Source organism: Podarcis melisellensis (assembly GCF_964234715.1).
Source record: "Podarcis melisellensis genome assembly, chromosome: 10".
Lineage (NCBI taxonomy): Eukaryota > Metazoa > Chordata > Lepidosauria > Squamata > Lacertidae > Podarcis > Podarcis melisellensis.
In genome coordinates, this window is record NC_138542.1 from 37,714,672 (window position 1) to 37,739,184 (window position 24,513).

General features: G+C 41.2%; 1 protein-coding gene across 1 annotated transcript in view; it reads right to left on the minus strand.

The window, feature by feature from the left end:
* Positions 1–6,950: 6,950 nt before the first annotated feature.
* TSPAN19 (tetraspanin 19) overlaps positions 6,951–24,513 on the minus strand; it is a 93,360-nt gene continuing 75,797 nt past the window's right edge. Inside the window, exons 4-9 of the mRNA XM_081926611.1 lie at positions 21,986–22,116; positions 19,604–19,678; positions 9,654–9,764; positions 9,008–9,151; positions 8,066–8,149; positions 6,951–7,300 (exon numbers count right to left, since the gene is read on the minus strand). Coding sequence (XP_081782737.1) covers positions 7,229–7,300; positions 8,066–8,149; positions 9,008–9,151; positions 9,654–9,764; positions 19,604–19,678; positions 21,986–22,116 — 617 coding nt within the window. The 3' untranslated portion in view covers positions 6,951–7,228. The remainder of the gene's footprint in view (positions 7,301–8,065; positions 8,150–9,007; positions 9,152–9,653; positions 9,765–19,603; positions 19,679–21,985; positions 22,117–24,513) is intronic.

Below are 24,513 nucleotides of genomic sequence, written 5' to 3' on the forward strand. Positions count from 1 at the left end.
AATCCAAACTCTCCTTCTTCTTCAAACCTAAATCCGGCCCTGGGAATGATGCTACATGGAGAAATGTTGACTGTCCTCTATTGGCCAATACAGGGATTATTTTTGCCCCACTACCCACAGCAGAAATTCATCTGAAATCTTCAATTTTGACATTCAGGTGTCTCTTGAAGACTTTTTTTTATGCATGCCAGCCTATGAAGCTATTTGAAGCTTCTTCTTCTTTGACTAACCAGTCATTTCTGTTATAGTTTTGTACAGTTTTAAACCAATTAATCACAACACATCCAACCTTTGCTGGCAGGAATGCACTTTACCTGACTCTCTGGTAAACAAGTGGTGTGTTTTCCCCCCTTTTGGGAAAAAAAGTGTTTCAATCAGTTACAGTGGTACCTCGGGTTACATACGCTTCAGGTTACATACACTTCAAGTTACAGACTCCGCTAACCCAGAAATAGTACTTCAGGTTAAGAACGTTGCTTCAGGATGAGAACAGAATTGTGCTCTGGCGGCGTGGCAGCAGCAGGAGGCCCCATTAGTTAAAGTGGTCTTCTGGTTAAGAACAGTTTCAGGTTAAGAACAGACCTCTGGAATGAATTAAGTACTTAACCCAAGGTACCACTGTAATCAAATGATGGCACAGTCACTAAAACCAAAACCAAAAATAGCCCTACTCTCTTATTTTACTCCTCAGATTAAGAACATAACCTGTAAAGACCTCATCCTCCATTTATTAGTTGCAACTGGATTAGAGATTGCAAAAAATTGGAAAACTTCAAATGCAAATCTTTTTGAAGCCTGGATTTCCCAATTATGTGTTTATAGAGAAACATCATATTTATGGACAGATTAACCAATTCACAAAAGGAATATTGATCAGGGAAGGGGGAAGGCTCACACCTTCTATACAATCTGGTATCCTTTTTATTGACTTTGTTAAGACAACTGAACGTGATTTTCACTCTTCATCAAACATGATTTCAGCCTTCATCGACTCATAGGACCTTATGGAGAAGCACTTTCATTTGACTGCCCTTCTTGGAATGTCTGAAACCACAACCATCAGCTGCTATTTTTCTTTATTTTCTGTACAACCATTAAACTCTGTTTTCCATGCATGGGTATGCTTTGCTACTTGAAATTAAAAATCAATTTTAAAAGGGTGGAAAGGAGGAAAAGAATATGAGGTCCAGAGAAAGAGATTCCCAGGCTATAATGACTCACATATTTCTCCATTATAAGATTTAGACAGACTTGAAACAAGTGACAGCATAATTAATCAGTCATGCCTGTTCACCTAATTAGTGAATACAAAGAAGGCCAAACACAGAGAATATACACTTATTTTTGCATGGTTAATCTAGTTTTAAAAATTGGGAGGGTATCAAATGAAATCCTATTAGGATAAAATATCAGAGTGGTTGGCATCTAGACACTTTCATAGAAAGCAATAACTGCCTCTTGTGTAGGTTTAAACCTTGAGAACTTTTAACTGGGTCACCAATTTTCATACAGCAGTGTGTATTTTGGATCCCTACTCTGCCAGATGTATTAAAAACTGAAGTACTAGCATAGTGTTTAGGATTAACAAAATCCTGCTACTCACTGATGATCAAGATGCTGGGTGGAAATTAAATGAACCTCAATAGCTTCCAAACCAGGAAAATCAGCCTTGTTATATAATTTCTTCTGCCAATACTCACTCTCTGTAGATTTACAGTGTTAGATGGGATTTGAAGGATTATCTAGAAGTGGCAATATCTCATAGGTTTACATTTCAACAAATATGCACAAACTTAGTCTTATTCAACCCCTCTTGTCTTATTTATCTACCTGCCTACCTACCTACCTACCTACCTACCTACCTAATTTTCTGCTTCTACATCAGAAGTTTCCTATCCATGCTCACACCTGGTAATACTGCAGCCTTAGGTGCACTCAATCAATCCACTGGGTCCCCTTCAATATATCTAGCAAGGAAATTACACACCCCTATGCAGATTCTTGCCTGCATTTCCATGCATCTCTCTGCCAATCAGACTGTTTTCATTGTCAATCTTGACAGTGATGAACACCTGCTGTGCTGTGAGGCAGTGGGGAAAGGAGGCCCACATTCAGTCACTCTAAATCCTATGCATTTCATTCCATTTGCTCAACTACTGTGAAGTTTGTTCTAGCACTGATCTATTGTGTATATTACTTTGTTTGTACATGTCAATTCACCCACTCTCAGAAATCTCAGTGAGGATGGGGGCCATGTGGAATCATGTCAGTGGGCGGGGGATGGGGGGACGGACAACATTCCTTTCTCTTTGGGGAAGGAAGTTCCAATAAACCAGATCCAATCTTTGATCAGGGGAATGGAGAATAAGAAATACGTTGCTTATGGAGCTGAAGAAGAAACTGATTGCCATAGCCTTCCCTTGTTCCACAAGAGGCTTTGCCAGTGAGGAGGGCTTCCAAGCATTATTTTTAGTGTCTCTCCTGAGATTTTCTCCTGTGTGTTTCTTCTCCTTCTTCTTGATCATTCTCCATCAATTAAGAAGAAGAGAAATGGCATTTGAAAATGATCAAAGGGAACATTTTGACAAACTTCTTATGGGTGTGGTGTGTGCATGTGTTTTACTTACCTTACCTTTGAGGTGGCTGAGGGGTGTTTGTGGGTACCCTTCATTCCACAAAACAGCTCATCTGTGGTCTTCACTGCAGCCTTCCCAGGTGTCCATGCTTCAATCAAAGCCCAGGGGAAGTTATCACTAGGTAACTCCTCACATTGAGATTTTTCAGATCACAGAGTGCAGGCAGCCAGGAAGGCTGCAAGTGCTGGGGAAAGATTTACTGGGAACAAAATGAAATACACATAATCCTCAGCCACCACACAACAATAAGGCGAGCTTAAAACCTCACACCCACAGAAGTTCTAAAGTAGCCTAGGAATTCACTAAAAAAATTTTTACAAAAATTAAGCCTGTTTCTCCAAGGAAAAAAAACTTTCAAGAAACTGTAGGACAGATTTTAGCACAGCGCTATTCAGCATAGCAGAAAGCAAACTCAATGTTAATGAGACTCCACACAGGACCCCACCTTTAAAAGAGCAGGTGGAGTGTATCGTGACTTCTCAGGAAAGGTGTTCATGTATATATGTTGCCAGTGAAACCAGTTAGCCCAAAACACTTAAATATGCTCTTCTTTCACCTTCATTTTGAGACAAGGGTTTTATTCATTGGCCTGTTCTACTAGATAAAAATGGCTGATGGGGTTGTAACCATTTGGAGAAATCATCTATTTAGACAAATTATCCTTGGTGAGATATGCATATGACGACCCTCCTGGTTCAGACGGTAGCTGAGGTTAGAAATGAATACAACTTGGTTTCAGTGTCTGTATCTTTCTCATTCTTCCCTGACTTAAGTTCAGCTTTCCAGACTTAAGTTCAGCTTGCAACAATTTCACATCAGTTTGCTTTTAAAAATAAAAGATAAAAAAAGTCCTCGTGAAATATACAAATTTTTGTATGCAATTTTGCCTAATGTACACATGTCGGCATACATTTTCCCCCTTTTCTGTTATTTTCCTAACATCATTTCCCCTAATTTATGAATCTTTAGGTGTACTTCCCCTTAATACATTCATTTTTGTTGCCCGGAGAATTGCATTGCAAAATTCGGAGAAGTGCAAATTTCAAAGGATAGTTGCATTTTGGTTCACATGTGGTTTTGGGAAACGCGAATTCCCATTAGGTTCACATAGAAATGTGAATGGAACCAATTTTTCCCCCATTCTTAGCCTAGTGATAGAAAGTTATACTAGCCTATCCGGTTAGTCTTTTTTCAAAAATATATATATCAGTGTTACAGTTCACATATCATGATCACAGTAATACCCCCATCAGAAATGATTAAAGTGCAATTGCTTAAAACCCAACCATCAGCATGTGGTGTCCACTCCAATTAGCAATAGCTGATGCTTCTGCCTTCCAGTGGAGAGAAATGAGTTTGTGTGTGGGTCTTTTGTTGAAACACCCAGACAAAAACCAGACAGCTTCAGCCAGCAGATCTATACAAAGATTAGACCCTCAGTAGTAAATCCAGTTTAGAAAGAACCAAGTTTGGATAGCATCTCTGTGTACATTACCAAGGTATTTTCCCGCAGTGCCTCTTTAGGTTTGTATTGTTAAGAGTAAACATGGGCTATCATCTGCCTGAGAAAAGCGGGACTTTGATGACTGATCAAATGGAACCAGCAGCTCTTGATGTTACTGGTGCCACATATCAATTGAGCTCTGCAATATTAAAATCAGCTCCTAAGTGCACTAAAAGAGACACCATCAATTTCCTATAAAAATTGTAATTTTCCTTTTTAAAAAGTTTATCATTATTCCTAAAACCCAGTCCCTTTGAATTATGTTATTTTATCCTGAGTAGCTGATGATCAAGACTGGCCTAAAATAGGTATCTTTTCGAATCTGGTCTCCTAGTAAATATCAGAATTGATTGTTTCATTTTTATGCTTTGCACCAGGCAACTAGAAAGCAGTGTGGAATGAAACAGCAGCAGCAACAACAACGGACACTCTCCACCCTTTTAGCAAACTCTACAGCATGACCATAGCCAGGGAAGACAAAAGCTGTATTGCAGCACCATTAGGAAGGCATCACATTGCCTATTCCTGAGTTACAAGCCCCATACTATTCTCCAACACATCAAAAAGAATGAATATGCAGTCAAGAGATCAGTGTTTTAACATTGGGAATTACAATTAGGTCTTTAAAACTGTAAAAGCATGACAGGTGGAATTTGGAAAGGGGAAAAACCTATTTCCTTCCATGTATATCAGCCTTGGCATCCACTGTGAAGCATGGAGAACTGTTTATGTGTCTTCAGGATCTCATCTGCATAGACTATAATATTATAAAGAAGGGCTGGAGCTCAGTGGTAGAGCATCTGCTTTGTATGCAGAAAGTCCTAGGTTCAATCCCCGGCATCTTCAGGTAGGGCTGGGAGATGCCCCTGTCTGAAACCCTGGAAAGCCATTGCCAGCCAGTGTACTGACAGGCCAATGGCCTGATTCGGTATAAGACAGTTTCCTCTGTTCTTATGGTCTTTTCCATTTAGCAGCAAGAAAGGGAAAGGGGCTAATCTCTTTGAGACTGTCTGCTTCATCAGCAAAGTCTCTCTTCCTTATCAACACAATTACTTTGGACACTTTGAGGCCAAGCTGGAGATGGATCACCCCATTGTGCTTCCAACTTTTGCAGAGGCAGAGGGCAGCAACTGGGACAAAAACCTAAAGCTATTACTCAGAGCCATAACCTTAAAAGTGAAGCTGCAGATAATAATGGAAGATAAATACATGCTCTGTATGAAAATTGAAAGGCAAAATTCACATTGGGCGAACATTGTGGCAGTAGACCAAAAATGATGGGGGTGGGTGGTCTTCCTTAAGTAACTTATTCCTTAGAACAAGTGGGTTGCATTTGTATTATTTTGAAGCAATTTGAATTGTTTCTCACGTTCAACCTTTTGAATTATGGCTTTTGATGGATAGAATCCCTCATTTTTGGATGGCAATACTAGGATCCATCACAGGAGGGAGAGAACGGGGCATTGGCATGTAAACCTAGTGGTAAGGAATGTGGTAAGCGTAGGTCAACAGAAAGTTTCAAAAAATATACCTTTCAGCCACGCAGGGCTGCTGTAAAGCCTTGCTTTTATAGCTACCCAGAATGCTGTGGAGGAAACTGGAAAAAATTGTGAATTATCACTTAATTGGGCAAGTTTTCATCTACTGATGTGTGATGTTATCTGATCCCCTGTGCAGCTATGGAATAGATACTGCAAAGCTGCTTAATTCTGCTGGGAATTGCAACAATACTTTCTGGCTTCTCGAATATGCTTCTGCTTGCTAAGATTCTGTACTCCAGTGCTGCTATATCAACTGAGAAACTGATTTTGTCTGCTCTGCCTAGTAATGTTTGCACCTTGGTGGAACTCTCTGGTTCAAGATCATTCTTGACGGGTTGGGAGTTAATGTTGATAGGCACTATAGGCAAGCAGTCTCTTGCAAATCCCATCACTACATTATTCCCAAGAGGCTGGGAAAGACCCCAAAACACTTGAATAGGGATGGGTTTTAACTCAGCGATGAGCATTTGAAGGCGCACTCATGTCTGTTGAGAAAGCAGACGCAGTATCCTCAGTGTGGCTTAATTCCAGGTAAGGATGCCTAGGATTGTGGACTCAGCCTGAGAGCAGCCATCGCTATACTTAATCTGCTTATTGCCATGCAGTTCACTTTCTGAAAACTGCAGTGCTTACAACACAGGCATGCCTTCAGCTGTATGCATACAATGTCTGGCCAGATGAGGAAGTCAGCATTCTGACTGGGGATGAACTAAGAGAGATGTACTTCATGTTCACAGGGATACACAAATATTTACTTACTTACTCACTTACTATCTAACTAACTAACTTATTTTCTATACTACCCTTCATCTGAGGTTCACAGGTAAGGTACCCCCCTGCCCGTACGGGCCAGTCTTGACAGACTCTAGGGTTGTGCACTCATCTCACTCTAGAGGCCGGGAGCCAGCGCTGTCCGTAGACACTTCTGGGTCACGTGGCCAGCGTGACGAAGCTGCTCCGGTGAACCAGCACCAGAGCAGCACATGGAAACACCGTTTACCTTCCCGCTATAAAGCAGTACCTATTTATCTACTTGCACTTAAGAGGGCTTTCGAACTGCTAGGTGGGTAGGAGCTGGGACTGGAAGACGGGAGCTCACTCCGCCGCGGGGATTCAAACAGCCGACCATGCGATCAGCAAGTCCTAGGCGCTGAGATTTTACCCACAGCACCACCCGCGTCCTGTATGAGGTTCACAGGGCGATTTGCAATATAAAAACACAAAAATATGTACCATAGTAACAACAAAAATAACACACACCCCACACAGTTCAAAAGGCCATAGATTGTTTAATTAGCCAATAATTTCTACCTATTGCAGTTAGCTAAATTATTTTAGCAAAACTAGAGAGAAAGAAATAGTCATTTTAAGTGTGAGACATGATACAAACACAGATACACCACAAACCTTACTTCATTTAATATGAAAGATAAATAATTTTACAAGATTGTAATTAATGTGTGGACACATGAAGCTGAAAACTGTGTAGTAGAGTACAAGGTGCTTAGTGCTAAATGCCAATGTGCAATGATGACGCAGGCCTTTTGCTAATTCCTGGGCAAAACCATATTCTTCCTCATTGTTCTGAAGAGCCAGCCTGCGGCTACGACCTGAAGCACCTAAAAAGGTAGCAAAGGTTGGAGAAAATGCCCATGGTGTTATTAATATTTGTAATGCACTCTGTAACAGCAGGTCCCAGGGCAGGTTACAACAATTGAAAAGTCAGAATTAAGAACACACAAAAGAGATTACATTCACAGGAATAGGGTGGGTCCTGAAAACATACATCTCAGGTGTCAAAGGCCAGGTTAAAGAGGTGTGTATTCAGCATCTGCCAAAAGCTATATAGTGAAGAAACCAAATGTACTTCTGTGGGGAGTGAATTCCACAACTCAGAGGCTGCCACAGAGAATGCCCAATGCTGAGGGTGGTGGAACTACCAAAAGAGGCCCCTCTGAGGTCTGTAGGGAAGGAGGCCATCCCTCAGATATTTGGGGCCTAAGTCATTTAAGACTTTAAATGTTAGCATGAGCACCTTGATTTGGACCTGGAAACAAACTGGCAGTTAATGCAGTTGTTGTATTTTGGACCAGCTGAAGCTTCCGGGTCATTTAAGCCCTATGTTGAGAATAAACCACTGCCGGTCTCTTCACCATCAGCTTGTTTTAGACTCAGTATGGAGTCCCAACTCTCTGTAATATGCACCTATTTCATACACATGACTGGAATTTTTGTCCACGTGTGGTGTAATACAATTTTGCACCCACATGTGAAAAATGAAATAAAATAGCCACCATCTATTGTGAAGGTAATGTGTGACACACACCTTTCTTAAGTGTCCTGTAAAAAATGAGTCACTGTCATTTAACAAAAAACACACTTACTTCTACTGTTAGCAGTCCAGTATTGATTGAAAGTAAAAGCCATGTATTTTTTTCATACCACGTCTTAATATCTTCTTCGCAACCCTGAGGGAAAAAGTGATATTTAAATGAAAGTATAGACGTACCTCAGAAGTCGAATGCCTTGTGAGTCGAACGTTTTGGCTCCCGAACACTGCAAACCCGGAAGTGTGTGTTCCATTTTGTGAACGCTCTTTGGAATCCGAACATCCGACACAGCTTCCGATTGGCTACAGGAGCTTCCTGCAACCAATCAGAAGCCGCGTCTTGGTTTCCGAACGTTTTGGAAGTCGAACGGACTTCTGGAATGGGTTCCATTCAACTTCCGAGCTACGACTGTAACTGTTTATTTCTGAAGATACACTCAATTATTATCTAATTTACAATTTTTTGGGGGTGGGGGAAATGCCAAAGAGCAAATGTATTCCATCACTTACTAGAGGAATGGAGAATGCTCATGTATAGGGCGAGAATGTGTGTGTCCTGCTTGTGGACTTTTCATAGGCATCTTTTAGGCTGTCATAGGAAACAGGATGCTGGCTAGAATTAGGTAATCTGCTTTTTATTCTTGGTTAACAGCTTTCAAATATGAGCCTTCCCAGATACAGAGCATGGATGGGAAAGCTCCAGCCTGTGGGCCTAATTAGGTCCACCAGGAGTCCCAGTTTGGCCAGGGGTTCCAATTTGGCCTGCCCTACACTTGACAGCATAAAGACATCAGCTTTGGGCATGTACAGCTGCAGCTGTAAAGGAACAATCCATATTATTACAGAAGATTCCAAATACAGCCAGCCCCTACTGCAAGTAGTGTTTGCTTTCATCTGAAGCAGCAGATAGCATTCCAAGCACACTGAGATACATAAGAAATTTTTCAAATTCTACTGAGAGTACAGAAGCACGCCTTACATTACACTGTACCCTTACCCTAGTATATGTTGCATTTTTCACTGCATCACAAAACCACCTCTTCATGTTAGATGTTGTGCAAGAACATGGTACTTGATTTGCATGTTCTTTATTCTTATTCCATTTCCAGTCTGTGGAGTTGTATCGCCCACAACAGTGGAGCTGGAGAAGGAGAAAAGTCCTCAGTGTTATGAGTAAGTCATGTCAAGTTGCATGATAAAGTAGTAAAGTAAAATCAACAATGAAGCCCTGTTGTTAAAACAGGAGTTTCTTCTTACTTCCCCAAGTGATGAAAAAATCAGAGCACTGCTATGGGGTTTAATTTCATATAGATATGAGGAAGGAAAGGAAGAAACAGAGAAAGGTCATGCACGAACCAGAGAATTTGCACTTCCTGTGTAATCTATGTCTTTTTAATTTTTACAAACAGCTGATTGGAAGAAAGCAGCTTCCTATAAGCAGGAAGCGTAACGGCTAATCTAACTTTAGATTCCCAAAGAATTGCACCACAGTAATGCTTCAGATTTCTTAGCCAGCTTCAGCTAAAAATTCCATTCAGTAACATATGCTAAATGACCTTTGAAGGGAAGCACTGCAGGATTTAGGCACTTCATCTGATACAGAAAACAATGTGCTTGTTTGGCCTTCTACCACTATGACTTACCATACGCTGAATATTATTCAAAATAGTCCACTGATGTTCCTTTGCAGATAGATGTTTATTGCCATAGTTAGAAATAAGCTCATCCATCTGAACTCTCCACAAGTCATTGGCCTGTTTACAAATAGTGTTAATAATTCCATTAGTGTGTCATCATTTTTTCTTCACTTTTAAGAAAATTGCAGTCATCTGCTATGGTCAATCAGTGGCATTCTAGAACATTAAAAGTGGAGTCCATTGTTCATTACATACAGTTTAAAAGAGCCTGGGATGGAGCTAGACTGCCATTGATTTCAATGTTTCTAGCTCCTTAGAAGTATATACATGCATACTAAGGCTATGTTCAGAAGGATGAGCTGAGCAACTAGCACTTCCAATGCAGTCCCCTTGATATCCTTTGCTCTCAACAAAAGGTGATCACACACTGAATACTGAGAGTGGAAGGGACAAAAAAAAAATCATCTTTCTTCCATAGGAAGTTCACCTGCTGTTTAGAGAATGAGTGCATAAGAGTGCATCTGCACAGGACTCCATTTTATCCCTCACTTACAGAGGAACAGAGTTGTATGGGAATATAGATCCATAATACCTATACTCCAAAGTGGGAGTGCCGCTGTGATCTATCTGCTTGGTCTCTTTGGTATGAGCTTCAGGCTGCAACACTTTCTGACTCAACGAAGGTAGGTTGAAAGTCAGTTTGACTTCCGGTTCCGGTCGCGGACAGCGAGGAAGCGCAGAGAGCCCGGTCTCGGCTTTCTGAGTGTTGTAGAGGTCTGGGGAAATGCGCGAAGGCTCAGCGACCCCCGAAAACCCCAAGGGGGGGACCCTTGGAGGATAAGGTCTCGGCAGCGTGGGAGCGGCTGCTTTGTTTCCTCCGGACTGTAAGGACGTGAGGGCGAAGCAACCGCGAGCGCAAACGAGGAGACACCGACTCTACAGCGCGATGCCTCGAGCTTCTGCTGGGGACGCGACGAACTCCCTTGAAGAGTGAATGGAAACCCCAGTGTTTAGCGGCTTGTTTGGCGCCGGAAACAGTGCCATTTTAACGAGAATTTTGATTTAAAGCTGTGGGCTACCTGGTGGTTTAAGGATTATATGACGGAGTCCACTCAGTGGAGGAGTTAAGATGGCGCAGATGCGAAGCCGTAAGAATGAGGAAGCTCATCGTAACTAATCTGACTGAGTGAGTAGGACTGAATTTGAACTGGGGGAGACTTTAAGGACTTTATTTTAGCCATAGTTAAGAAGAAGGTTATTAGTAAGGATTTTTTTCTATTACTGTTACTATTGCCATTATCGCTTAATCAGGCTAAAGTGGACTTTAATAAGGTTAAGGCGGACTCTGCCTGCAGGACTTTAGACGCCCACGCTTGCGTGCCTGCGCTACCTAACCCATTTTATCGGGACTTTCGCTCAACCTGCCTGGGACGTTTTGAGGTGTATGCAGCTCCCCCTCTACATACTTACCTGGGATCATTGGAGTGGACTAACTGGAGTGGCTGAACAGCAAAAAGAGGAGAGGAGGAGAGGAGGAGACTGGCGCGGAGACCCCATGCTATAAGTACCTGAAAGACCATAAGGATTTTAAGGACCTAAAGGACCCTAAGGCCAGATTTAGGACGAAGAGACATAGTGGGGGTGGCATGCCTTTATGACCCTCTGAGGGTGAACCTCTGGGCCAGTTTTTGATCTATTGAACGGAGTTAATCGACGAGGCCACCGGAGAGTTTATTGGGTCATCGGACTCAGAATAACCTGACTTGATCTATAGAGGTCATTAGCCAGTCCCACCACCGTACCGCAAACGGGGCCCAGGATAAAGTTTATTGGTGCCCCTCCTCCCGGTTTTCTTTTGGGGCCTATCTGGGGGCTACTTTCTCCCGATATACTCCCTTGTGTTTCTCCTTTTTTAAGATTTGGGGTCTAGGGAAGGGGAAGGGGGGGGAAATTTGTGATAGTTGTGGGTTTGCGGAAGAAGAGAGTTAATAAAGATGTGGAAGGATGGGAAAGAAGTGAAAAGAGGGGGTGGTACCCCTGGGGATAGGAAATCATCTCGCCAGGAAGAAATTAAAGACCTAGATAATTTATGGGCAAGAATAAAGGAGGAATTTAAGCAAAATGAGTTATATATGGAAAACAAATTGGGAGAAGTACAGGAGATGATTGATAAGAGGATTGAGGGTGCGGTTGGAGAACTTACAACTAAGATCCAAGAGTTATCTGCTAAGTCCAAAATAATCGAGGAATCTAATAAAAAACTGCAGAAAGAGATGAGAGAACAGAAAAAGGAATCAGTTAGAATGAAAGAGGAATTAAGAGAAATAAATATATCACAAGATAAGATCTGGGACAATCTGGCCATGGCAGAAATGCGACAAAAACAGCTTCACCTCAAATTTAGGGGGGTAGCTGAGGAAAAAAATGAAGACATTAAAGGGAAAATGATTAATGAACTTTCCAGGTGGCTGGGCATAAAGGAGGAAGAGGTGGCCATGACAGTGGAGAATATATTTAGATTGACAAAACCCCCACATCTAAAAGTAAATAGATTCTTGGGGGATTGTTTAGTGATTCTTAACTCTTTGGAGATGAGAAATTTGATCTTAAGGACGAGCTACCACAATAAATTAAGAATTGACGGCAGGCCTATTGTGATTTACAAAGAAATACCAGTTAGGTTACTGCGCAAAAGAGAAGGGTACAAACATTTGGTGGCAGTCCTGAAGAGGAATGGCATCCAATTTAGATGGGAATTTCCAGAGGGGATTACCTTCTTCTATAAAGACAAAAAATTCAGACTGTCGGACCTGCAGGAGGTGGAGAAGTTTATGAGAAGGTATGAAAAGGATCTTGGGAAGGTAGAGACTAGAGTGAGAACTAGAGAGATGGGAGAGGAGGAAGAGAGAGAGAGAGGGCAGGAGAGAGGGTTGAGGAAAGAGGAGAAGGTGGTGGAATCAGGAGATGAAGAAGATGAGGCCGCAGTGGGGAGAGAGGCGGTAGAAGAGGAGGAGCCCTCGGGAAGCAAAGGCGCAAGCTTATAATTTAAGAGCCTGATTAGAGAGTTTTTTACTTTTAAATAATAGCCGATACATTAAAACTTTTGTCTTGGAACGTGAATGGGTTGAACGAAAAGGTTAAGAGGAATAAAATTGAGAAAGTTTTGAAAAATAAGAAATATGATGTGATTTGTTTTCAGGAGACCCATATTGCTAAGAAACATAAGCATATTCTTGTGAATAAAAGACTGGGAGTAGAGTTTGTCAACTCGGAGACAAATAAGAAAAAGGGGGTGGTGATATATGTCAAAGAAAAGTGGGCCCCTGTATTGACCTGTAAAGATGATGAAGGGAGAATATTGGGAATACAACTAAACTATCGGGGAGAAAAAATCAATGTCGTAACAGTCTATGCACCGAATACAAATAGAATGGAGTTTTTTGAGAAGTTAGAACGTATCTTACTGGAATTGGAAGATCACAAATTGATTCTCTTGGGTGATATGAATGGAGTACCGGCACCAGAGATTGATAGAAGCGAAAAGAAGGGGAGGGTAGACAGAGGGAAACTCCCGAAATCCTTTAAGGACATGGTTGAGAACTTAGCATTAATTGATATATGGAGGTATAAAAACCCGTATGAAAAACAGTTCACTTATTACTCAGAGCCCCACCAGAGCTGGGGCAGAATCGATCAGATTTGGGTATCAAGTACAATTCCGTTGAGTGTAATAAAATGCGAAATTCAACCTAGGACACTTTCAGACCATTGCCCCTTAGCCTTGGAAATAAAAAATGTAGCAAAAGGACAGTACAGATGGAGGATGAATGATTATTTATTAGAAATTGATGAGGTAGTAGAAAGGGCTAGAAGTACTCTGAAAGATTATTTTGATTTAAATTTAAATGGAGATACCCCTATAGATATAACCTGGGATGCTGGGAAGGCGGTTCTCAGGGGTTTCCTAATACAACAAAACAGCTATAGAAGGAAAATTAGGGAACAAAAGAAAGAACATATTATCACCCAATTAAGAGAATGTGAGAGGAAACTAACTATAAATCCAGCAGATAAAGAGAGTATTCAAGTGTCCAAAGTATTACAGTCCCAATACTCGGCCCTATTAAACCAGGAGGTAGAATGGAAAATTAAAATTATGAGGCAGAAATATTTTGAGTCTGCAAATAAGATGGGGAGGTTATTGGCGTGGCAGTTAAGAAAAAGGAATAAACAAAATGTGATTAATAAACTTACAACGGAGGATAATACGACTGAAGACGCAGCTGAGATAGAAAGAAGGTTCATCCAGTTTTTTGAAAAATTATATGAAAAAGGAGAGGAAAATAATACAGAAATAAGAAACTATTTGGACAGAAATGGGGGGAAATACCTAACAGAAGACGACAATCTGCAACTCAATAAAAAAATCACTATAGAGGAGGTGAAGGAGGCCATTAATAGGATGAAACCTGGCAAGGCGCCTGGGCCGGATGGTTTGTCATCAAAGTATTATAAAACGTTAGGGGAGTATCTAGCACCGGTGCTTACAGATGTTATTAACAACATCCTTCAAGGAGGAAGGGCTCCCGACTCCTGGAGGGAGGCATTTATTACTTTAATACCAAAAACGGAAAAAGATAAAACAGACATAAGAAATTTCAGGCCAATCTCGCTACTCAATAGCGATTATAAGATCTTTGCGGACATCATGGCTAATAGATTAAAGAAACATTTAAAGAAATATATTCATAAAGATCAAGCTGGTTTTTTACCAAACAGGCAGCAGAAAGATAATGTCCGTCACATTTTGAATATCATTGAATATTTAGATATGAGGACAGATATCCCGGCAGCCCTGATGTTTATCGACGCCGAGAAGGCCTTCGATAATGTTTCGTGGGAGTTTTTATTACAATGTATGAAAACAGCAGGAATAGAAGGACCCTACTTGGATGGCATTAAGACTATATACTCTGAACAACGGGCCAGGTTGATTATTAACAATAACTTATCTAAATCCTTCCCGATCATGAAGGGGACAAGACAGGGCTGTCCCTTGTCACCCCTGCTTTTCATTATGGTTTTGGAGGTTATAACAAATAAACTGAGGGAAACGGCAACCGTAAGTGGGATAAAAATAGGACAAAAGGAATTCAAATTAAAGGCGTATGCCGATGACCTGGTCCTGTCGTTGGAGAACCCCTTGGAGAGCGCTAGCTGTGCAATAAACCTGTTAGAGGATTTTGGTAAGTTATCAGGATTTAAACTTAATAAGAAAAAAACTAAAATCTTAGTAAAAAATTTGGATCCACAGGCAAAAATTACCCTAGAGCAAAGGACTGGAATACAGGTTGTGAATAAGATAAAATATTTGGGAATTTGGCTATCACCGAAAAATATAAACCTAATAGAAGATAATTACAATAAGACATGGCAGGGAATTAAGAAGGATTTAGATACCTGGCACAGATTAAAACTATCTTGGACAGGAAGGATGGCTGTGATAAAGATGTGTGTCCTCCCGAAGTTACTGTTTTTATTTCAGAATATTCCAATAATTAAAGGCACCACTTGTTTCAGGAACTGGCAAAAAATCCTGGCTAAGTTCATATGGCAGGGAAAAAGAGCCAGAGTGAAGTTCAAATACCTTACGGACTCGAGAGATAGGGGAGGCTTTGCCGTTCCGAATATAAAGCTTTATTATGAGGCCGCCTGTCTCTGTTGGATAAAAGAATGGGCCATCTTAAAGAACACAGACATGTTGGACTTAGAGGGCTTTGATATAAGATTCGGATGGCACGCCTATTTGTGGCAGGAGAAAGGGAAGGTGCACCGGGGTTTCTCTAATCACATTATCAGAGGTCCATTACTTGAAGTTTGGAATAGATACAAGCAGATGATTGAAAAGGGTACACCTTGGTGGCTCTCCCCGATTGATATTGTTAAAATTAAAAAATTGAATATGACAGGCAAAAGGTGGACATATGAAGACTTATTAGTTAAAACGGAAGATGAGTGGAAAATTAGGCCCTACGAGGAGCTGAAGGATAAAATTAAGGAGTGGTTACACTTTCACCAGATCAATGCGCTGTGGAGAGACCATAAAAAATCAGGGATGAGCGATAAAAAATCAAAGTACCAAGTGGAAATTCTGGAAAGCAATAACAAACTCCTCTCTAAAATGTACAAACAGCTACTGGAGTGGGACACCAAGGGGGAGGTGGTGAAGGGTGCGATGGTAAAATGGGATAAGGATCTTGGGCATAAGGTGGATTATACTAAATGGCAAACATTGTGGAAAAAGGGCGTGAGGTTCACGGCTTGTGTAACCCTCCGAGAAAACTTAGAAAAAATGATACATCGTTGGTATTTGACCCCGGCTAGGTTAGGCAAGATGTATAGGAATGTCGATAATCGTTGTTGGAGATGTAAGGATAAGGTGGGAACCTTTTTCCACATCTGGTGGTCTTGTGACGTCATTAAAGGATTCTGGGGACAAATTTATGAGGAGTTGAAAAAGATTTTGAAATATAATTTCCCCAAAGTCCCTGAGGTGTTCTTGCTGGGTATGATAGAGGATGAAATAAATCACGTAGACCAAACCTTCTTTCAATATGCCACCACAGCGGCGAGGATTTTAATTGCACAGAAGTGGAAATCCCCCGAAATACCCTCGGTTGGAGATTGGCAAGTGAAACTGTCCCAGTACATAGAATTAGCAAATTTAACACAAAGAATTAGGAATCATAAAATGGCTAAATTAAAAAATGATTGGAATAAATTTCTAAATTATATTAAGAGCAACTTGGGAATTAACATTATTACAGTAGATAATGGTTAATACTTACGGCATTATAAATAATTTTTTAACAACTGCAGAAACTATACATGATTATGTAACCCTAAGCTGAGTGGGCTGGAGGTTTTACCATTATGTAGACTATATTTTTTTTGTATAATTTGTGTGTTTCACACAGTATATTTTATATTTTGTATGTCAGATATTTCGATACTTTGTATCTATAAGTGTGTATCTATTTTGTGGTTTATTTTTTTTTTGTTGAATGTTGTCATTTTTAGAAAAAGTTGTGCTCAATAAAGTTTTTTTTATAAAAAAAAAAGAAAGTCAGTTTGCAGCCTCTCCAAGGAAAGTTCACCACATGGAAGCTCCTCAAGCGACAACACTGAGCCTACAAGATGCATGGACTCCTGCTGATGGAAAGCCAACTGCGCACAGCTCTCAGCACACAGAAGGAATATGTTTGTCACATGCCGGAACCACACAAAAAAATCAGGTGGTTTTCCGTTGTGGTCAAAGAGCTGAACCCTGCGCAGTGATGCCAGTGCTCATGACTGGCTCATCAGAGACAGGAAGCAAATATACACAGAGCTCAAGCAGCCACCACTTGCCCTCATGATGGTATAAGTCAATGAATATCTAGACAAAGAAGTTTTTGTATGCAGACAGACTTTCAGTTCTACTCATGCTCATTGTATCCTACAGTTCTCAAGGGAAATGAAAATAAACACGAATCGAAGAGCGCAGCCCTGCATGCAGCTGTTCTAGAATGAGAGTTCCAGAGCTTTCACATTTCGGAAAACCCTCCCTCTGCTTTCATCTTGTTGTCTAATGTCTGTATATTTTTCACATCCCCTTTTTAGCCGCTAGTCTGCTTCCCCCAAGGGCAGGCTGTGTCTAGGCTGCCGACACTCTTCCTGCCAGCAAGGAGACTACTGAAAAGAAGAAAGCAAAAAAGGGTGGGGGGTTAAAATAAAGTGACCCAGTCTCAAAGTAGCCACCAGGCAAGGGAAACAGAATCAACAATGTGCATGTTGAAAGGCCCAAACTTGAGGGCTGTTAAAATACCTATTTAAAAATAGAAACAGATGACACAGCTTTCTGTAAGCCACAGTTTGTGTATATACCCTAAGTGCATACACCATAACAGAAGGGCTAAGCTATTGCACATCTCCGTCTTTATATCTTAACAACAAGCATTCACAAGTGATAGGTACAATCCAGCTAGAGCCAAGCCCCTTTTGGGTTACTGTCCCATTAAAGAGCTTTGCTCATGTCGCCAGCCTTCTCTGTGTGTACATTTGACAGCAAATGCTCAGTAAACTTTGGGTACCTTCTGCTTGCTTAATATTATTGTGCAAGGAGTTCCAAAACCTAGGTGTGGACACCCCCAAAGGTCCACTGTCATGTAGAAGCCAGGCAAATATCATGTGGTATCTTTAATTAGTACCTCTCCAGCTGAATGTAAAGCTTAGCCTGGCATATATGAGACAAAGTGATCCCTCAAGGAAGCTGGTCCCAAGCTATTCAGGGTATTATTTTCTTACAGCAAGACCTTGACTTTGACTCGGTAGTATATAGGAAGCCAGAAAAAAGGTGTAATACATTGCTGATAAGAAACCCCATCAGCAGCTGGTCTGTTGCATTCTGTATGAGTTGTTATTCTGGGTCACTGTATAATTTGTTGCCAACCATCTGTCTTGAGATACAATGGAGTGTGCCTCCAGGGGTGAGTCAAACTGATGTGTTAGCAGCACTGAAATGGCACAAGCCTGGGTAGTGTTATGGAGGTCCTGGGCTGCCCAGATCAGAAGACCTCCTCCACCACCTCCCTGATGTGGCCCAAAGGAAAGCAGAGCAATATGTTTGGCACCAGCACGGCTGCAGGAGTTGCCAGAAGAAGGTGTGCAAGGACCATCCAACCGGCTTAGGGACTCCACTTCAGATTTGTGTAGGGTTTATTCCTTAGCCTTTTCTTCTCCTGAAGATATCCCAAAAGGCCATGGAGGTTTAGGATCAGAGTTTTCCTTCTCTTAGATAGGGTACCTTCCTAGGTTGGTGAGCCCCATCTGCATACCTTCCAACATTTCTCTAATGAAAACAGGGACGTTCCATTCCATAATGAAAATTTTTACTATTTATGCCCCACACATCTTGCCCCAGCCTCTCTGGGCAGCTTCCAACATATACAAAAACATAATAAAACAATAAACATTAGGGGGGGAAATCCCCATACAGGATTGCCTTCAGAAGCTCCATACCCTCCGACATTTCTCCAATGAAAACAGGAGAATGTCCTAAGGAATAGCGGGACATTCCAGGATCAAATCAGAAACTGAGACAGTTTCTCTAAATCATGGATGTCCCTGAAAAATAGGGACACTTGGAAGGTCTGCATCTGCCCCTCACTTCCCTCTACAGGACATGCAGAAACCACCATCTTGACCACTCTTAGTCAGAAGTGGAGCTAGCTGCTCTGGCACCCAGAGCGGCACACATGGTGTGCACCCAGGGACAGGGCAAGCATCCCAGGGGGGCACCGCATGCGGCAAGAGGTGAACGTCCTAGGGGCAATCGGCACAGCGATTTTGTCACCCCCCTCATGGATTATACCTGGGTCGGACCGCCCCCACCGCAACCCCCTTCCTCCACCACTGCTCTTAGTTGCATCCATTCAATCTGCTGGAGCCTGTTTTTGCATGCAGGGGAAACCACAAAATCACTAAGGATTTGAGGCCCATTGGCTATCCTCACTTGGTTCAGCCAGTCAGTCAAAGCCATTCCTGGGGTGTGGCCACTGTCAAATGCTGACAGCTTCCAGCAGCCACAGGTGAGAGCTGAGTGTAGGGTGGACAAACTACCCAAAGGTGGACAAACTACTCCAAAAGCAGCATGGTGTGTCCCCCAAAGAGATACTATCTCTCCCATTATACCCCCATAGGTATATACATATACATGGTATAAATGGTGCAAATAAATAAATAAGTAATCTTTCTCTATGTTAAGGTTTCTTTTTCAGATAGATGCATGCTCTTGAGACAAGTAAATGATGTGGAATGCTTGGAATCCCTCTGCATGATCATGTGTAGGATGGTTCCAGGGCACTGTGCACTTGGCCACAGTATACAGTACTTTTGGGTAAATAATAGGTACATACCATTTCCTTTCCTGTATATAGAACCCCAAGTATTGCCATTTGGATAACAAGGACAAGGACAAGAAGACCCATATACTGAAAATAAAAATAGACGTATTACTAGGAAAGCGGCACAAAATGGCATTAATAAGCCCTGTGTGATTAATATAGAGAGGAATTTCAGTTACTAGAAATGTTGGTACCTGCAAGAAGAATTTATGTGTATTATAGGAATGAGTCATCATTGTAAAACATACTAGCTTTATAGCTGAGCACCAGCTGCTGAGTGATGAATTGCGCTATCATGTTAGGAATGTAGAAAGAATATAGGAAGCTGCCTTATACTGTAGTGAGTCAACCCCTTGGCCCATCTAGCTCAGAATTATCTACATCGACTGGTAGTGCATCTCCTGAGAACTTTCCCAGTTCAACATGGAGATGCTGCGAAATGGAGCTGAAACTTTCCACATGCTCTACCACTAAGCTATCGCATTCCAATTGGAAATTCAGATTTCAAGATACCATATCCTGTGTACATGCTGAGGGATGCATTTTGCCTTTCCCCAAGCATGTATATATTTACAATGCAATGCAATGACTTCATTTGTCAATGAGTGTGTTCTGAACCCAAATCTTAGCCTGGCAGCAAAGAAAGAGAACCTTATTCTTGACTGAGTAAATGTTGTGTAGTGAAAAGCAAAACAGTAATATGAGCATCTCCATAAGATATCCTAGCACCTTGGTACATACATTCGTTTCTTTACAGAGATTTTGTAAAGTATTAGAAATGCTTCCACATAGAAACAATCTGCCCTTCCAGCTAGAAATCTGGGCAGAGCCTTTGTTTTCTAACCAAGCTGTTTAAAGGTCTTGAATGAAGTTTACCTCCACTGAACACCCTTTTGGACATACATAGTTTCTTGTGTCATTGTTAGACATGTTGTTGTTTTGTAGAGACCAAGGTATGGCCAGATAGATTGAAACAATAAGTTGCTCTTTTGCTAAATGTTTATAATGCAACAATTGTACAGTTGCTACTCATTTGTTGCACAGGTTCCAGGTGTTTTTTCTCACATCTGCTTCAGAGAAATCACATTTCTCTAATGCTCAAATGACAATATTGTGTAGAAAATGTAATAAACTGAGGAAGTCATTGTGATTTAGAATGCTGTAACCTGGTTGCATGAATATTATGGACACCCACTGAATATATCCCATTAAATCACAGATGACAAGCAATATAACTTTTTTGTTACCTTTAAAGGCTACATAGCAGAGACAGATTTAGGGGAGTGTTTTAGCAGTTCAGCTGCACTGGGTGCTGAGCTTCAGGGGTGCCAGGGGATGCCTCAGCTATTATTTAGAAGGGAGTACAAGAAGCAGGGGGAGAATTTTGGCATCGCACAGGGCACCACTGAAATTTGAGACCCCAATGTTTGCCACTGTGCATAGCCCCTTACCAACACACTCATTTGCTGCAATACTCTTTAAAAGCCCTCCTCTGGGTGAACCTGCCCACTTAGTTAAGGAAAGAAGCAAACGTAAGGGCCTTCTCTGTGGTGGCACCCCATTTTTGAAACTCTCTTCCTTTGAAGGCTCATTGGGCTTCTTTGTTACTCTCTTTTTTAATGCCAAAGACATTTTTATCTTCTCCACGTTTTAAATATTTATTTAATTATTTGATTAGGATTCTGAATCACTTCTGATTTTACACACACACACACACACACACACACACACACACACACCATCCTAATCAACGGGGGGGGGGGGAATCATATATACAAAAGATTAAGAACAGTTTCATAATGTAAAAATGATTTTAAATCCAAGATAGACTGGAATCAAAAGCTCCACTTAACAGACTTGATGAGATATTTGATGAGATTTTAGTACTGATCTTAGCATCTGACTTCCCTCCCAACAAGTCCAGAATTTACCTGGTGAAGAAGGGACTTGCATTGTAGATGAATATCTGACCAGTTCCAAGACAAAGTGGAAAAAGACTCTGAACAGTTTTACTGCCCCCTGTAGTAAGACTTCTGACTTTGCCTTGAGACTTCAGTGGGAGCTATTGCCAAAGGGAAATTGGCAAGCGGCAACTCTAGACTTTGACCTGAGTCTAATCAGTATTTGCTCCTTTTCTGTACAGTACTCCTCTGCAGGCTAAGCACTCAACCTCTCTGTGCTGGAACACTTGAAATACAGTATTCTATTAAGGATATATCCCTGTGTACATGCAGTAAGAGCCCATCAATTATTGTGCATTTTGTATCACTCTATCAGCTTTGGGATGCAGAACAATCTCAAAGGTTAAACCACATCGAGGATTGTTGTGGGGAAAGCTAAGTGTGTGTTGCAAGCAACAACTTTGTGCTAAGGATTTTCATAAGTTATACTTACCACAGCTACTAAACACCTGTTTCCTCGAACGCTTCCTAAGTATCCCAAGAGTCCAATAAAAACAATGATGGATCCAACGGCAAGCAGCATATGAGAAACAGAATCTGCCACTGAATGTCCTCCTGTGGATACTAAAAAATTGTAAAAATGTATTTTGTATTTTTAAATGCTTAATATGTGACACTTAAAACAAGATGTCTATAGCCATAAGTGAATATGTGAAATTGCTTACACGAGACTCTGAAATGGGGAATTGCTTACATAGATTGACCTGTGCAAGAACATCCTTTCCTAATACTGTATTATGCTATCCATTCTAGAGATATCTATCCTAGTTTGCTGTCTCTGAAAAAATAAATCTTACTTTCATGAATTCCTGGATATATATTTTTTAAAGCCTACACATGTTTACTAATAGTAGTCACACTTGCTGTTGTTGTTTAGTCGTTTAGTAGTGTCCGACTCTTTGTGACCCCATGAACCAGAGCACGCCAGGCACTCCTGTCTTCCACTGCCTCCCGCAGTTTGGTCAAACTCATGTTAGTAGCTTCGAGAACCCTGTCCAACCACTAGTAGTCACACTACTAAGCCTACCTGGAGGCAATTTTTGTATAGATGAGGGCAAACAAGCTGAAGTTAACTCCAGGCAAGATATTGCTGTGGGTTGGGAGATTCCAGCTCAAGAAGGATTACCGCTGTTTCTAGATAGTGCCTATGACATTAACATATGAGAGTGCTGGAGGTGAATTAGTTAAACAAGTTACCCAATCAGAACCCAGGTGGGTGGAGTCAGAGGGACTATAAAACCAGCTCTGGGAGGAGTTCGTCGGGAGTTGGGTGGTTGGCTGGTGTGGGAGTGAATTGGGATAGAGTCTGTGGGTAGGTTGAGTTAGTGTAGCGAAGTAAGTTGAGTCAGGAACAGTTAAGAGCTAGGAAGACAAGTAAATATCTGAGAGGTGGTTTAGTGAGTGAGAGCAGGTAGTGGAAGTTATAGGTCTGGATAGGCACCCTATGATTGTAATTGACCGATACCGTTTATGAAACCACACGCTTGTTAAACTGCAATAAATAAACAGAAGTTTATGTCCCAATTTAAACCTGACTGAACTCAGTATTGTACCAGGTAGAGCCTGGGTGGTGGCAGCGAGAAATCAAGTGGTGGCACAGGGATCAATAGACAGTGAAAAGTCCGGGGACCCTGTGTGATTGCCACAGTGCCCCCCCCCTAAAATTCAATATCTGCAGTTTGGGAATGCTCTTGCATTGGTTCTGGTTGGGGAAGCCAGGTATAATCAACACCAGGTATGTGTTTTTTCAGCTTTGGTTGGTATACCAACTACAGCCACAGTGTTTCATTCTCTAATTGCATTCAGAGTAGCACTTTATGTAGGACTGCCTTTAAAGATGGTCCAAACTCCAACTAGTTCAAAATTCAACTGCCAAAGCCCTGAGAGGTAACTATTTCTCTGCGAAGCTGTCAACTCCACCCTGCTATTAGTTACATGATCACTTATCCTAAGATGAAAGAGAAGTAAATCAAGACTATGTCATCTTGCCAGGCTTCGGAACTGAACTCTCAGTGACCCAATTCATTCTTTGAAGCTGGGAAAAACAAAACAAAAAAGCACCGAGGTTGGACAATTCAATGGTAGTTATCCTATGATGATAACATAAATGTACCCTATACTGTGCAGCAGAGTAGTGTGTCAGCAGCCAGTTCATATAATAAAAGTGTATTTGAAGTCGTGACTCATTGCTACATCAAAACCATCATTTTTAAAGGGTTTGAAAACATCAATAAAGTAAGCAAAGTTGTGGTCTCTAAAACAAGCCTAAACAGAATCTATTAAGATGGAGCCATGATAAGGAATCTGTTAGAGGACAACCATGATACCTACCGAGAAAAGCTGATTATACTGCATATTGTGTAATCGCAATTATCTAATTTTGTAAAAGCAAAGTTTTTATTCCATCTCGCTATAGGGCAAAGTGCAATCAACCACCAGTTGTTGCAATTAACTTACAATATCACACCATCACTCTAAATTAGAAGCCAGGTGTAAAAGAGTGAAGTGCATTTTAGAAGTTATGAATTGTGGTGGAACACACACACACACACACAAATGAATGTGCCATCTGGGCATCTATTGCGTTGGGGATGTGCTATTCCAGTCCACTTGAGTTTGATACCTCTGCCCTGTCCTGTGTATATTAGCTATAATATAACTGGCTATCAAATAGCCAGACTTTGTCTTTGGCAGAACTCCCTACTATCAGCCCATTACTACTATTTATTATAGCCCATATAACTGTGTTCTAGATAATACTGACCCTGCAGTAAGAGTCAGTGTACACACTATTGCTGCTTTGTGTGGGGCACCATAAATAACACTCTTCTCAATTGCTGCAGTGGCACTGAGAAAATTATCTGGTACTTGTGATGAGTTGAGCTTGCAATATGAAGTGATATAAAACAGCCTCCACACAGTGGCTGTAACATGTGCACCAGTTTGAATGATTTTTTCTTT